The 17,370-nt window shown below is 35.5% G+C and overlaps 1 protein-coding gene across 1 annotated transcript; it reads left to right on the top strand.

The window, feature by feature from the left end:
• Positions 1-3,149: 3,149 nt before the first annotated feature.
• Positions 3,150-10,002, top strand: LOC103556687 (serine protease inhibitor Kazal-type 12-like). The gene is made up of 4 exons (XM_008528918.2): positions 3,150-3,292; positions 4,735-4,760; positions 8,586-8,710; positions 8,957-10,002. The coding sequence occupies exons 1-4, from the start codon at positions 3,232-3,234 to the stop codon at positions 9,000-9,002; spliced, it is 258 nt and encodes an 85-aa protein (XP_008527140.1). The 5' UTR covers positions 3,150-3,231; the 3' UTR covers positions 9,003-10,002.
• The last annotated feature ends 7,368 nt before the right edge of the window (positions 10,003-17,370 follow it).

Below are 17,370 nucleotides of genomic sequence, written 5' to 3'. Positions count from 1 at the left end.
GATACTGGCACATGAGATACAATAATTTAGAGAGGATGAGTTGTAGGAATGAATAATGTTTTAGCTGAGGACAGAAGACCTCACTTATTACTGCATACTTAAGAAAATAATTTCTTAGACTCCAGTGCCTCATAACACTTACTCACTCTTAACCCATTTCCTATAAGGTAGAAGCAGTGATCTTCATAATTATTTTTAATCATGTTACTCCTGCATATAAATCTCATCACCTTTAGAGTAAGAACAAAATAAACAAATCTTTAGTATAGAATTCCAGTTTCAGCCAAGATGAAGTAAGAAGGACTGGACTTACTCCCCCACTTGAAATGACTAATAAATTAGACAAAATATATGAAACAATGGTTTTGATACATCAGAATTAGGCACAGAACGCTGATTTTTGAGGGAAGAAAGAAACGGGGTGAGCTCTAAGATAGCACCAGTTTAATTCCTAGACGGTTTCCAGGTGAAAGCACAGGAGGAGGAAACCCAAGAGAAGCCTGTAGGCACCCTGAATTGAGGATATGGGAAGACAAGGCAACTAGAGTTCAGAGGACATTCAGAGAGCTCTGAAGATCATCAGAGGAACCCTCTATAATCTTCAGCTGAATACTGATCAGCATTTGTGGTTAGGAAACTACACAGGGACAAGAAAAGAACCACCCCAATGCAGCAGATAAAGAGCAATCCCTGGACCTTACTCAGGACTCAAAATATTTTATGGCCCCATGAGCTAGATTGAAAAACTTTATAATACTTGGGCATCTACTAGAGTGTTTAAAAGGTCATTGCCTAGGAAGTGGGGTAAAATTGGCCCTAGACTGAAGGCTACTCTGTGTCTGTCTAACAAAGCTTTAAAGCCAGTCTCAAAATAAATAGATAAATGTATATACATATGCACGTTGCTATATGTATATATCTATATATATGATATGTGCTTCCTGTTTCCAAGGAATTTAACTGCAATCCAAGAACAGAGATAAAAAATTTATAGAAATAGAAAAATATCCAGTGTCCAATAAAGTAAAATTCGCAACATCTGGTATGCAAAGAAACAGGAAAACATGACCCTAAATCTGGAAAAATATCAATCATATAAGCAGATCCAGCAATGACACAAACGATATAATTGATAGATGAGTCTATTAAACCAGTTATCCCTTATGCCCAAGAAGGTAAAGGAAAGATAGAACATGCTGAGTAAATAGATGGAAGATAGAAAAAAGGAATCCAAGAGAATTTCTAAAGATGAAAAAACGAAATGTTTGAGAAGGAAAATACACCATATGCTGTTAATAGTGGGTTAGCCATTGCAGAAGAAAAACTAGTAAACTTGAAGACACAGCATTAGAAATGAACAAAAATAAAACAGAGAAAACAAAACTTGAAAAAAATATTGAAGAGAGCATCAGTAAGTTGTGGGACAACTTCATGCAGCTTGGGAGAAGGGTTATGAAGGAAAAAAAATATGTATTTGAAGAAATAATAGTTATAAAATTTCTAAATTTGATGAAAACTGTAAACTTATAGATCCAGGGATCTTAATGGACCCCAAGAGCAAGAACCATAGCATAGCCTATAAAGCATTTTACTTTAAGGCCTGTCTCTGCATTTGACTCCTTCCATTATTCTCATTTCTAAAAATATACCTCAGGTCTTATTTTTTCCCATATTATTCTTTATTCTTGGAATGCTGGTTATCACTTTACGCTCCTCCAACTTTCTAATAACTCTGAGGGCCAGGTCCTCTGTGAAGCCTGGTCATGACCACTTCCTCTCAGCTACTACTCCACTCTACACAGTTGAATGTGCTCTCCTCAGTGCCCTCCTACTATTTGTGGATAATTTTAATTATGTTTTCTTCTCCCTTACTCTGTGAGCTTCTCTTAATCATCTTTGAATTTCCAGAATCCAATAAAGTTCCTGGAATCAGTGGGTTCCACCCAGCAAGCGTTTGAGAAAAAAAATGAAGAATGTAAGCTCTATGAATCTGTGTTTGTTGTCATTATGTTTTCAGCACTTAGCAATCCTAGGAATAAGTAGTGCTGAATTATTATTCTTGAGGGAAGAAAGGAATTTTTATTAGTTGGCATTTGTAAAATCAGAATGATGTTTACATGCTTCCGTGTGCAAGACATTGTTCTGTGCATGGAGACACAGTAGTGAAAAAGATCCATGAGCTTATATCCCAGTGTGTATGTGTGTGCATTTGTGTGTGCATGTGTGTGTATAGGTATTTATTTGGTGGTGGGAAAATATACAAGCAAATAATTAAATAAGAAAGATCATTTTAGATATTGAGAAGCACTCTGAAGGCAATAAAGCAGATTGATCTGATTTGGGGTTGGGGTATTTTGAATTGTCGGGGAAATCTTCATTGAGCAGGCAATATTTGAACTGATATTTCTACAAAAAGGAACTAGCCATTCAAATTTCTTGGCCAGGAGTTTTCTAGGCAGAGGAAACAGTAAGAGCAAGAGTCCTAAGGTGAGGAGTACGTGGTGTATTTGAGGAAGAGAAAGAAGGGAAGCGTGGACAGCATATATGCATAATGACTAAAATTCACCTGTGAAACACCTGTTAAAATAAAAATGTTAAATAAGAACTATTATGCATGTACTGCCTAAAAGCAAGAGGCTGAAGAAAACAGTTCCTCAGTTTACATTCACCTTGAATATCTAGGGTTTTGAATTTAATGACCATTCAGAGTATACTCTTAGTCTGTCTAATAAATTCCTCAACCTCAAAATCCCTCACAACAGCATTTTTATTTTCCTGGTAGTTGTGACACTAAACATTAATATGGTGTCATAAATTATACAGACTGTCCTACAGGTTACTGCCAGATGGAAGCTTTCTGGCCCCAAGGCTCTGCTGGGGGCAGATCCAAAATATACAAATTGGAAGAAAATGACTTGATTGCAATTATCACTGTATGCTGATGAGGGCAAATTCTGGGCGTGTTACATGTAATTCATTTCGTTCTGCCTAAACATCGTTTCTGACCATTGTTCTTGACTGTTTGAAAAAGGCACGAAATAAGCTTCTTTGGTTTCTGGTGTCTCTAATCACTGGGGAAATAGGTTACACAATCAGGGTGGAGAGTCTGTCTGGCTGTATAGGTCCTTAGATGCATGCATATGGATGCACTTATAAATACAGCCTGCAGAACACCCACAGTGGTGAAGTCTATTAACACATTCCCTACAGACCTTAGAGACTTCATTGACCATGAAGCCATCAGGCAGCCTTCTGCTTTTGGTCAGTGTGGCCTATTTGTTCCTCTTTGCAGGTGAGTACTATGTATACACAAAATGTAATTCTGGACCTGACTGGTCAACGTCAGCACTCATGATGTGATGTTGTTATTTATGATGATGATGATGATGATGAGATGGTGATAATGATTATGGTGATGATGATGATAAGGATGGTTAGTGATGATGACTGTTCATCATCTTTTTAATTCAGAAGGAACTTTTACTTACAAATTAGCCACTTTAATTATCACTATAATACTCTATGAGAGAGAGTCTTATCCATTTGCGAAAACAGTGTTATATCTCATGGGATGAGATGGCCTGTCCTAGGCCACGTGGGCCCCAACTGGCTAATCTAGGAGATCCAGGCCAATGGTGTTGCCCTCACTAGACCACGATTAACAGTATAAGGTTATAAATAAGCTTCATTCTTCAAGGAAACAATTTGTATTGAAATTAGAGATTTCCACTTAAAGTCACCTTCAAGAAATTCTTATCTAAAGAGATTCAACTGCCAGAATTTTCCTGAGATGTTTCTGTTTTACTGGAAGCTGAGTATTCTTACCTAAGCTCTAGGTAAGCAAAGTAAAGAGATAATGAGAGAGAGAGGAAAAAAAAGCTCAGGACGAGGAATCTAAGATTTGGCCTCTAATCCTCATTCTGCTAGTCCTTTTCTTTAATTTTGAGCAATGTACTCCCTTTCTTTGGCTACTCTTCCATCACATGAAAATAGAAAGTGTGAACCTTCTATGTTCTTACACGTGCTCAAGTTCATTGGCTTTCGAGTCTAAGACACCTGGGTTTGACTCCTGCTCTGACATTTACAAGGTGCATGTCCTTAGACAAGTTATTTGCCCCAGATCTCAGTTTCCTTATCTTTGAAATAGAATTATTAGCATCACTTAAGGTATGTAAGATTTAATACAGTGCTTAAAATATAGAAATCTCCTAGTAGATGGTAGATATTGCTAGTATTAGTGGGAATGATGGTAAATGTCATGATTTTTTTCAATGCTCTCAAAATTATTTTGTATTTTATTATCATATTAGCACCTTGTTCATCAGTTGTCTTGATTATCCTTAATCAAATAGCTTCTAGATTTTGGATTTTACAATTTTTTCTGGTTCAATAAATGCCTCTTTGACATATATTTTTGCCATCCTTTCTTCAGATATAGCCTAGTTTTAAGGTAAATGGTAAGGAAGTGAACAACATGATTAGATAAAAGCCACATAACTCACAAATAGCAAGTGTAGGGAAAGAGCTCTGTACATTTGTAATCTTGCTCCAAGCTTGGTTGTGTAGTTAACAAGCCGTGTATCTCGGAGTGGTTTACTTCCCTTCTCTGGGCCTCAGTTGTTCACCCATAAGGTAAGACAGTTGTAATGGAAGAACTCTAAAGATAATTTAACTGAAAATTCTGGAATTTTCCTGAGCTGTTGTGATTTATCCTTGTTTTTTCTCTCATTGCAGACGCTGTGAGCCATGGAGGCTCTCAGGTATGTGCTTCTCTCTCTCATGGGCATCCCCCGTCACAACAAGAGGCTGTCTTACAGCAACCGTGCTCTTGAGTTAGGCAGTACTATGGCTATTCCATTAAGATCTTCTGAGTTCATTTGGTGGTCTGGTGAGAAGGTGGAATGATAGCATGACACACTGATTAATACAAAGTATCATCATTGGTGCAGATGCGTTTTCCTTAACAGTGGAAAAGGACTTGAAAATGACCTCCCATTTTCTTTACATTAGCCAGATGCCACATTTCCATATAAGGAGTTTATATATCGTCAAAGCACAATGCTTATAAAAGTAAGGGGTGAATATCATTTATTTTCCAAGTCAGGATAATTTTGAGAGAAAGTTGTCCTTATAATAGTTATAATGGGAAGATAATCATAAACTGATACTATCTGGGAAATTCAGAATCCATGGCTACTGTGGGTCTGAGTACCTTGTTCAGGAAAGTCAGTATAAATGCCTTTTAAAATGCACTTTCCTGCTCCCTACACATCAGTATTAAACCTGTTGATTGAACTGGGATCTCTAGGGATGTTGAGGTCTAGGAATCTGTGTTTTAAGAAGTCCGACATTTTCGTGCAAAATAAAATTGGAGAATCACAGCTCTAAATTTTACTAAACAGACTTGGATATACAGAGAGAGAATTTTCCAGATTCATAAATATTGAATACCCTGGTAGCTTGGGTTAGCAATTAGTAATTACAAGATATAAATTCTTGAGAGGGTAATTAGTAATAACAGGGTCTACTTTCATAAAAAATAGCTGTACACCTTAAAACACAAAAAATATATAGTGAGGCTGTATAGCTTATTTTTTGAAATATGGACTTTGAGAAAGAGAATATTCAGGTTCATAATCCAGCCCAATTACTCAGTAGGTGTTTGATTTTGAGTAACTTACTCTACCTTTTGTGTCTCAGTTCCTTTATCAATAAAATTTAGCTAATAATAGGACTTAATTCAATATTATATAAGTTAATTTATATATCTCCCATAAGAGTGGTTAGTGCATAGTAAACGCAAAATAAAAAATAGCTATTATTAAGTTGCAATTTTCTGATTCAATCTTAATAACTAAGTTATTTACAATTTTTTAAATTATAATAATATTATTAACTTAGTAACTAAGGTATTTATAATTTTTCTACATCTATAATTTTTCTATTCTAATTGAATATTAAATATTTTGAACAAAATATTTACAAAGAAATAGAGAAACAACTCTGTCCTTTTTAAAAATTAATTCATTCAACAGACATCCTCCACACTAATACCAAAGAATATTTTTTTCTAAAATTTTAACTTTCTTCACGTGACTCTCTTACCCCAGAATCATAGATAATTGTCACCTCCCAAGAAGATAATATCCCAATTCCTTAGCCTGGCATTCAAGTCCCTTTCCAATCTATTGGCAATCTCCTTATACAGTCCCACTCACTCTCTACCCACCTTTGACCAAGTGCTCTGATCACACCTGACGGCCTACAGTTCCTAGCATGCCAGGACCTCTCATATGCCTTTGCTGATGCTGCTCTTTCATTCTGAATGACAATTATCAGTCACTGTCTGCAGCATCATTAAAAGTGTGCTCATTCTCTCATTTGGAAGGACGCTTATAATCCCTCTCATGTTTCCTACTTTTATAGAAATCTCCTAACAGCAAAATCACTTCTACTCTATAGTCCCTATGAATAATTTATTGCTATCTCATCTACTTAATTGAATGTTTATCACATTTTGTTATGCTTCACAGATAGTCTTCTCTCTTAGAATGTGAACTCTTTAAAGTCAGAGAAAGTGTTTTCTCTCTTTTTTGAATCCTAGGGCTTTAATCATGGCAATAATTCAATAAATATCTCACCTAATAGATGAATAGATGGATGGATGGATGAATGTATGGATAGATGCATAGATGGATTTATAATCTATGGTTTCTGAAGCAACGCAGAAAATCACAATGCAATGGGCTATCTAACTTCTAGTGTTAATTCCGTTACCATGTCATGTGAGATGTTGAAAGAATGTCTTCCAAAAGGAAGTTGGCCTCAGTGTCCCCACCTGAAAAATTAGAACATTGGGTTTATTACTTTTTGAAGAAATGTCCTTTGATTAAGTAAAATCAAAAGCAAAATCTCAACAGATAAAGGTGATAGCAGACAAACGCAAACTGTCTCTTGTTGTAGTAGGGCTAGGAAAAGGAGGATAGAAGGGGAGGACACTGAAAGTTTGTCCTCTATTCTTGTGAGGAGAGTTTGTGAACAGACTTTATTCCATTCTACTTATTAAATTCTGTAATCATATAATAATGTTTCTCCTATCCAGCCCCCATTCAACAAAATTTGCTGAGTATTTATTATGTTCAAGGCCTAAAGGAAATAGAAATATGAAAAATAATCCCAGACTTTTTAATTGATAAGTGCATCGAAAGTCTTAGAAAAGGCAAATTCAAACACATAGATATTACTTCTAGAAATGTAGCCTAAGGAAAAGATTGAGGAGGTACCAAAAATACGTTTCTACAGATATTCCTGTCAGTATTGTTTGCACTAGCAAAAAACATGGAAACAAATCAAATGTTTCCAAATGGGGAATTGCTTAATAATTTGTACAATATATTGTAACTATTTAAATAGTAATATAGAATGCATATTACTTAACACAGAAAAATATTGAAAGTATATTTCAAGTTTAAAAAGCATTATATGAAATGTTATCAATTGGGTGATCTTATTTTGAAACATATAAGCATAGAAAACATCAGGGAGGATATACACAATCTTGTTAATAGTGCAAATTTCTGGGTAATGGATTAAGGGTAATGGATTGTGGATGATTTAAATAAATCCCTCTTGTACTGTATTTCTAAAAGTTCTTTTGTAAAAATGCATTGTTGGGGCTGGCCCCATGGCCTAGTGGTTAAGTTTGGCATGCTCCAATTTAGTCGCCCAGGTTCACTTCCTTGGCACAGATCTACACCATTCATCAGTGGCCATGCTGTGGTGGTGACCCACATACAAAATAGAGGAAGATGGGCACATATGTTAGCTCAGGGCGAATCTTACTCAAGCAAAAGGAGGAGGATTGGCAACAGGTGTTAGCTCAGGGCAAATCTTCCTCAGCAAACAAAAGCAAAAATAAAAAAATGCATTGTTTGTATGATTGGTAGGTAAAGAGATAGCTAATGAAGAGATCAATGATAGAAGTATGATTGTATATACACATATTTTCTTATCTCTTCCTTCAAGGAGTTTGAATCCAAAGTAAAGAAAAAAAGGTACAAAAAATAACGTGTTGCACTATTGAAGTTTGGTGTCAGATAATAAGTGCCCATATTCTTTAATAACCAGCCAATTAATGTTAGAAGAAAGATATAACATACAACAATGAAGTGTTAGTGAAATAAATCATTTCACATCTTTGTGATGGAGTGCTATACCACAAAACACACTTTTCAGAACATGATATATGCATGATAGCATAGAAAAAAATAAATGATAAAGAATAGATGGAACATATATATGGTGTGGTTCTATTTTTAATATTTTGTATATGGAAATACAATATATAGAGAAGAGATGGAAGGAAAAATAACAAATGCTACCAAAGAGTATTTCTGGGTGCTAAAACTACATGTGATTTTTATTTCTTTTAATTTTCAGCATACATTTAGTTGTAATAATAAAATAAGAGTTTTTAAAAAGAACTTCTAAGTGTAAGTTTAGCATATTTTTTCTTTCCTTGAGAGAGCTAATGATGTCAATGCTGTTATTCATGAAATAAGAAAAGAATTTTATTTCAATTACAGGCTTTTTGCAGCAACTATGAGAAAATAGCTACAGATGGAAAACCCTGTCCCAAGATGGGCAAACCGGTGTGTGGTACGGATGGGAAAACTTACCACAATCCCTGTGAATTCTGCAAAGCAGCTATGTAAGCACATGGAAGCAGATATTGGAACAATACCCTTATTTTGGGCCAATGGGATATGGGTCATGGAAATTATTTATTAAGCCTTTATCATGCTAAGTATTATACAGATAATTCTTATTTAAAACAAGGCAATATTGTTATCCCCAAACAGACCTAGAAACTGTAATACCCTTTGCCAGTTCATCCAGCCTGAGCTTCACCCGTTTCCACTGCATTTCATTCTGAACACCATCTCTTTTTTTTCAGGGAAAAAAGCAGAAAGCTTGGTTTCAAACATGATGGAAAATGTTGATTTCCTCTGATGCTACAATGCTGGAAGTGCCTTTGATTTGCCTTTTGCATCAGAAGATTTACTCCCTGTTACCCCGTCTCCATCACAATGTATTTCCCACCAGCAAAAGCAAAGTTATTATGCATAAAAGAAAGCAGTTTCAGTAAAGTTATCTTGGCAGACTTTCTACATTGATGCTTTTTTCAGGTAACAATGGAACCACCTTCGTTCGATTTAGTTAGACTAACTGCTGGACGACCTTAGTATGAAAGGATACAATTTGAAAACAAACACAAGGCATAGAATATTACCGTACTTTTGAAATTCAGAATTCTCCAATCAGTGCTTTGAGTCTCAATTCTTCAGAGTTTATGCAGATGAACTCAAGGACGATAAAGCTCCATCCAAGAACATACATATCATCTGACACAAATTAGCATCCTTTAGTATATGCTGTATTTGGGCAGTATCTTGCCCTAAGGAACACATTGACTTTGATTTAGAGCTTCTCAACTTGTATGCTGAGAGAAGAACTAAGCAGCAAGTGAGACAAAATCTCACTGGCCACTTCAGTCATGGGGCAGCTGAACAGCTTCTGGAACTGCTGAAACCTTAAGCCTAGTTGTCTCTGGCTGTATCAGTTTACTTCAGTGTACTACACAAAATATTATTATTTTCTATGTGTGGTAAATTGTGAAAAAGCTTGAAAGTGTGGGTTTATTGGCATGTTGTGGGTACTCAGAAATCTAAAGATGGATAGATAAGCTTGGCATCTTCAGAGTGTTTCTAGACTATTCAGAGAGACAAAGGTATACAACTAATATACTTTGATATGTTCCTGTTTATAAAAATCCCAATGAATTAATTATTTTACTTATTAATCACACAAATAATGGTTCAATGCTTATGATATACCAGATACCACTCTAAGCACAGGGCAAGCAAAGACAAGATTCCTACTTTAAAGAATCTTAGGGTTTAAGATTTAAGTGGATGCACAAAAATAAATATTTTAAAAATACATTTTCAGTTACTAATACATTTATAAAGGAAACAAAATTGAGACACATGCTAGAAAAAACTGGGTACAGTTTGGAGAGAGGAATTATTTGAAATTGGTCACTTTGAACTGAATCCTGAGAACTGAAAAGGATTCAGGCACAAGCAAATTTGGAGGAAAGTTGTTCCAAGCAAAGAGAACACAAAACAAGAACCTACACAAAACCACAGAATACACACACATGCAAAGTAACCTCTGAAGTGGAAATCAGATAGGCATAATCAAAGGTAAGAGGAGTCAGTTCGTAAGGACCCCTGGGAGCTGAGCTAAAGCTTTTGGATTTTATCCTAAGAATTATAGGAGATGCTTGAAGTGCTTTAAGAGAAGACTTCATACAAGAGATGGCATTTTAGCTGATCCACGACATGTGAGAAATTTGCAGGGTGGAAAAGGAGGGGGAAGGAGTGTAAGTAGAAAAAAAAAAGGCCAGGAACATTGTGAAAATAGTATCTTTGAGAAGAGTGTTTCCAAAGGTTCAAATTGAGTACGTGAGAAAAATAAGATCAGAACTCAGACAGGGCACTTCAGTATTACATGCTTTCACATACTGCTTCTAAAGCAGAGGTCTCAACAAATGACAAATGAGCCAGAAGTGGTTTAGGGATGTTTCTTTAACCCACACACTGTTACTTCTTTTCAATTAGATGCCAATACATAAAAATAGAAAAAGTTCACATAAAAAGATGGACTCCTAGAAACTCTTGAAAAATTAGAAGATCTGCTTACGCAGTGCCCATATTCCTTAATAACCAACAACTGGTTAACTTCTGACGCCTTTAGATGAGTCATTCACACGGTGCCCCAGGATCAGCTCCACTCTTTCACATTAGCTCCTCATTCCTGATGGCATATGTGTTTTGTATCCCTACTTTAAGGCATAACAGTTTCGAGCGTCTCATTGAGTACTCTTGATTTTGGAAAATTCACAATCTGAAGAATCACTCACTCCACCAATAGACAACAATTTCTTTATAGCAAGTTAGTATTTGCCTCTTTATCACTTCCACCAAGTAGTAATACTTCTTTCTGCTTTGAAACCACACACAAAAAAATGCCTTCCTGACCACCCTTTTATAACACGTATGCACAGAGGCATACACAATGCACACTTCCCTTTTCACATCTTCTTCTTTCAAAGATCTCCTAGACTTACCTTCTTTCGATAGAATGTCATCAGCTGACTCAACAAGCTTTACTTAAAATCCCCTGTTCTGATAATGTCAGCCTACGCTAGTGATCAACTTATAAACCTAAATGAAAAAAAATAATAGCTAACATTCAGTGAGTATTTTCTACGTGCAAGACGTTTTTCTAAGGGCTTTACATATAAGAACTCAAATCTTCACAACAATCCAATGAAATAGGCTCTATTATTATCTTTATCTTACATAAGAGGAATCTGAAGCATGGAAAGTTTTGATCAGTCACCAAGTTAATAAGAGGCAGAGACAGAATTCAAACTTGGGCAACTTGTCCCTTAATGCAGGAATTGGGTAATATTCTTTTCGTGGACTCTTATTAACAACTTAGTGTCTAAGGTATTCTGAGCTACCAATGAAAAGCAAATGAAATAAATATACCTGAGTATCTGAATTGTGATTACTCAACCCACAATGCTAATTATGAAACATTGAAGGATTCCCCAACACACCCTGGAGTGTCATACAACATTGTGGTGTGCAGCATCTGATAAAGATGAACAGTTTGCTGTACTGTTTGAGCCTTAATGCTGGCAGATGGTATTTTATAGCAATTAAGAGATAAAACTCAGAGTATGGACTCTATCATGGTATAATTCTGTGACATTTGTCTCTGTTTCCTCACTGGAGAAATGAAGATAAAAATTTGTATACAATAGCTTGTTTTAAAAATTGTCTGAGATAATTCGTGTAAAGCACATGGCATAGTCTGGTCCTGGACAAATGTTTAATAAATATTAGCTATTTTTGATATAGGGTATATAAATTGGCAGTAAGATATCATGAAAAGCCCAGTGAATCAGGATATAAGTGTGACAGACATGACATGAGAACCAACAAGCGTTACATCCTTGGGCAATCTGTTTTTCCTCTTATAAACACTCTGAAGACTATGAGGTCCCACATACCCCAGGGTTTACAATTTCAAGATCTCTGAGTCTTCTAGTAAAAGAATCTAGAAAGCAGCCTCAAGTATGTCACTATGTTATGGCATTAAGTGACATAGGCTGTTCTTTATCTGATCTTGTCACAGAGTATGAAAAGCCACATATGCTCATAATACACATACACATAAATGTGGTCATTTATACTCTGTAGCCATTCAGTTAGATGTCCATATTTAAAAATTGAAAAAGCTTACAAAAAATCTGGATTTCTAGAAACTTTTGTAAAATGAGAGTATATAGTAATATAGTAAACAAATACTTGGAAGAGTGAACACTGGAGTAGGAATCAAATCCAAGCTCTACCATTGCTTTTGGAATTTCAGTTATTTATTTCTTGATCCTTGTTTTCCTATGAGTAAAATGAAGTTTGTGCTAGATATTCTCAAAGCCATCTTATAGTTGTGATATTTTGTGATTTAGTCACATATACATCACAAAGTTTCTTTCATACAGTAGGTGTTCACCAGTTATGAGGAATTTAAATAAAAAAGCAGTATCCTAAAATCCATGGAAAATGTGGTGATAGAAGTACTACACACAATGTTTCTTAAAGTACTAAACTGCTATATCTGCTATAAAAATATGTAAGATGATCTTTTGAAAAAAACTAATAGCTATACGTTTGTTTTAAAGTAGATTTGAAAAAATAGACGCAGCCCATTAAACAAGCAATATTGGTTAAAATGACGCTAAAGAGAAATCATCAATTTAAAGAAAAAAATAGGTATTAAGTAGAACAGGTAATATGTACATCATCCAAAAATTGTAGACTTTGTTCAAGAAAGATTGATTTTCTGGAAACCTCAAACCAATAGATTATAGAACTGATTTGTTTGTTTGATTTGACTTTGGCCATAGATATTTTGAAAATACAATGGGATCCGTGAACTTACTTTTCAGGAAATATAAATATACATACACATAAAATGTTGTTCTGTAGACCAATGGAAGCATCTATCTGGAATTAAAAATCACAATACTAGAAGATGGTAGACTTTCCAATATCCGTCCTAAGCAAGGACTTGACCTTGGCATCAGAGATGTAGGCTATTAACCTAGCATTGATATGTGTGGTATGACCAATTGTATGCTAGAGGAGACTCAGAAATCTACTCCATATGGCTGGACTGAGATGTCTTTCCAGCCCTGACTTACACTGGAATCATAGTTCTGTACTGCCAAAGACCAATTGATCTCCAACTGAGGAACGCACAGGCTGATCTCTAAACCAAATATTTATTTTCCAAGTCTCTATTTCTGGGAAGGGTATTCCCATGCTTCTAGATACCCAGGAATGAGGTTCCTTAGACGGATATGTTAAAATATCTTTATTAGGGTTAACTCTGTGAAAACAGCTATTTAATGACCCTGTGCTTGAGTTTCCTCATCAAATATTCAGGGTGTTACCAAAGTATTGTTCTAAGGATTAAATGAAATATTGCATACAAAATGCCTCAAAATGGTAGCTCTTATAGTTATCATGGAGTCTTGATTCAATGTGAAGAAGTAGTCACTGTTTTGTCAACAATATTGTAACAAGTATCTATTACTATATAACAAATCACCCCTAACTCAATGGCTTAAAACAAAACAGTCATTTATTTGCCCACAATTCTGCAATTTGTGTAAGCTCAGCGGGAAAGTTCTGCTCCTGCTTCATATGGTGTTGACTGGGTGAGTCTGTTGGGATCCATGATAATTTCAGTCACATTTCTGATTTTTCAGTGGGATGGCCAGAGGTTTCTCTCTTTGTCTGTCTCTGTCTCTGTCTCTCTTTCTCTCTCCATAGTCTCTCATCCAACCCTCCCAGGCTCTTTAGACCTAAAAATGGCATGTTGTCTCATGCTTTCTGTCAGTAAAAGAAAGTGACATGAACAGCTCAGATTCAAGGAGAGGGGAAATGGAGAGATGTGAGGATTTGTTGGTGGCAATCTTTGTAAACAATATTCTAAAATTATGCTTCTTACTTTAAAATATAATTGTAAGACAATTACAAGTGGACATTACCTGGAGGGTGACTAGAAGTAAGGTTTAAGAAATAGGTAACAGAAAACATGGACTTGGATGGATAAAAATAATAAATCTGATGATCAGCATGGGACCAAATTGTGTAACTTCTTTTCTCTTAAGTATGAAGACAAGCTTAAAACAAAAAGCCACTGTAATTACGTATGGTGGTGATGAGGGGGAGGTTAATTTGGGAGTGAGAAAGAGACTATATTTCAGATTTTATCTCTAGAATTTGCAAATTTGTGCATCAAAAGATTTCCACGTAGTGAAATTCTCAGGAATAAGTCAATAAATGCCATTATAACCAATTTAGTCCAGGACTATTATAATTATTCTCTATTTTATATTTTATTGTTCCCTAGTCACTTTATGTGTAGTCAACTAAAGTGAAGGTTGCAGAGGTCATGTTTCTAATCTCAAATATTCATGTGAGTATAGTAACAATAGCTAACATTAATGGAACATTCTAGTGTATGTATTGGATATATACATCATCTCAATAAATAATGATGAAATTGAATATATTTGAATTTTAGTTTGCATTGAAACTTTGTGTGCTGGGTGAAGAAATTGATGCCCGAAGAAGAAAAGTTACCCAAGATTCTATCTGAAGCATCTGCGTCCTCCAAGACTCAGTGTTCTGAAACTAACGCCAACATGGGGGCGAAGATTGGGTGAAGTGATCAAATAAGTAAGTCAACTGAGAAATGGCAAAGGGCCTTAAGTCAGGTAGTGATCACCTAGTGCTTGACCCTTGGCCTCTTTCTTAATATTGTGAAATATTTAATGGGACTTGGTAACCAACTGGCAAGTCTGCTTGTGACAGTTTTGGCAACATGACACTGAATTTAAGAGGCATTATGTCTTCTGTGCAATATGAATTATATTTAAAAGACCAGACCAAACATTCAATTTGTCTGCTGTATTCAGTTCAACCTATTTGTGTCTGTCTGAATAGCCTAATGAATGCTGTGTAGCTGCTATCTTCTGTCTTTTACTGTGCTCAATCTTTACACATCTCCTGGAGTTTAAAAAACAAAACTTGACATGTGCTATTCCTGCGCTGCCCCCCATCCCCCAGGGAGAATTGAAAGGAAACATAGTGGTTAAAGTACACAACAGAAGAAAACTAATAGGGAGTTCAAAGTTTTCTTCCCTTTAGCTGCCGGACAAATGGATTCTTGAGATTAAATCAGGTAACCTGACACAGGATGCTATAAAACAGCCCACAATCAGAAACCAAGATCATTAAACTACAGGTATGAACTTTTTCCAGCAAAACACAAAAAACCACTTAGCAATATTTGACTCGCTCAGGAGGTATTCTTATCACGATTTTAGAAATAAGAGGAAAAAGAGGTAGATGGAGAGAGACAGATAGATTAATTTAAGTAAGATCACATAGCTAAAAAAGAGGGGAGACACCTCCAGTCTTCTGACTCCATTGCTATTGTTATTTCCACCCAAATGATGGCTGAAAGAACAGCCTTGACCTAGAACCCCACTCCAAGACATGAGAGACACTCTTTCCCTTCTCTAATATGTGGCTGTGGTGAGCATTTTTTGGGCCTACTCCAAGACACAATTTTGGCCTTACTCTCAAACGTAAAGGAAGATAATAACAGAAGACGATTCTAAAGGTGGGAGAATTCTCATTATTTCAGGAGAAATTAAATGTTCATTTAAGAAAATTTAAAGGTTAAAAGCAATTACTCAAAAGGCCCATTGGAATGGTTTGGAGAATCGGTACATAAAGAGAGAGTGCTGCCTTACTCAGTGCGACCAATGATAGCTTCAACAAATCCACTGAGGCAGTCTCTGAGATCTCAGAGCATAGGCTTCATAAGACTTTATCTTCTTACTGCAGTATCCCCATACAAGGCACTCAATCATATTTGTTATTTGTATGTGCTATTTCAAAGTATACTAGCACTGGAGTTAGGAAAAAAGCATGGGTAGGTCAGATGATGACGCTAAGTATGCAAGGAAAAATTGCTGAGGCAAAATGCAGATGCATCTATCAGGGTCCATTTGCTAATATTTGGGAATTTACTGCTTTGAGTTCTATACATGAGTATCTGGATGTGAAAATAACTTGCATCAAATTTACCCATTTTGATCAAGATATGGTAAAGCAAATGCAGCGAAATACTAATTGAAGAATCTTGGTGGTGTGTATAAGGGTCTTCACTGTACTATCCTTTCAATATGTCTGTATTTTGAAACTTTTCATAATGAAATTTTGGTAAAAATTATCTGATCTTTAAAATATATATATATTTTAGATGGGGTATATTATACGGGATATATATATATATATATATATATATATATATATATATATATGCATAATCCAAGGTCTTCTCATTCACTAAGCCTCTTCTGACATTTATGTGAATGCCAGTCAGTACACAGAATAATTATGTAGGAGGAAAAAAGTTGCCTCCTTACTACAGAAAAATTTAAAACTTGTCTTTTTTGATGCCTTAAAATTGTTGACTTGGCTAAAGGAAATCATTTATCATTTCAAAATTGTCCTTCTAAATAAGCTAAAGTGAAAATCAAGCATAATCCAGAACCACTAAATCTGAGGATCTTAAAGTTGGAAGGGATTGTAAGAATTAGCTAGTTCACCTCTCTTCCCAGAGCTGAAATTTTCCAGAGAATTCAAAAATGTTTATCCTGAGCTTCCTTATGTTGGGACCAGTTCTGACTTCTGAAACTACACAGATCGAATAATATCTTCTTTCTCCATACCAAGGCTCTTCAGATGATGAATTCAATGACAATATCACTCCTAAGTCTGTCTTTATTCATGCTTACTTTTCCTACTGCCATCAACCAACCTTGTGTTACCTGGTCTCTAGGCTTCACGTCATCAAAGTCATCTTCTTTTGGACATATTTCAATTAATTCAAGGTCCTCTTATGTAGGGCAGCCAATCTTGAACATACTATTCCAGTGTTTTATAATATTGAGTTTATGACTGACTGAAAATCCCAAGGTGATTTTCACATGACCTTCTGTTTGGCATAACAGCTTGAGGCAAGAAGGTCAAGAGTGTAATGTTATTATCAAACATGAGCTCTATTGTCTCTTGTTACTTCATAAAAATATATTACCCATCATTTCCCACTGGATGCATTCATCACTTACTAATGACCAATACTCAA

This window comes from Equus przewalskii, chromosome 13 (assembly GCF_037783145.1).
Source record: "Equus przewalskii isolate Varuska chromosome 13, EquPr2, whole genome shotgun sequence".
Taxonomy (NCBI): Eukaryota; Metazoa; Chordata; class Mammalia; order Perissodactyla; family Equidae; genus Equus; species Equus przewalskii.
This window is presented reverse-complemented; position numbering and strand designations above follow the sequence as displayed.

Bases quoted from the DNA above. Each gene is read 5' to 3' on its own strand.
- LOC103556687 (XM_008528918.2), top strand. From the start codon at position 3,232: ATGAAGCCATCAGGCAGCCTTCTGCTTTTGGTCAGTGTGGCCTATTTG. The intron at 4,761-8,585 runs GTATGTGCTTCT...TTTCAATTACAG, and splicing joins TGAGCCATGGAGGCTCTCAG to GCTTTTTGCAGCAACTATGA. The intron at 8,711-8,956 runs GTAAGCACATGG...CTTTTTTTTCAG, and splicing joins GAATTCTGCAAAGCAGCTAT to GGAAAAAAGCAGAAAGCTTG.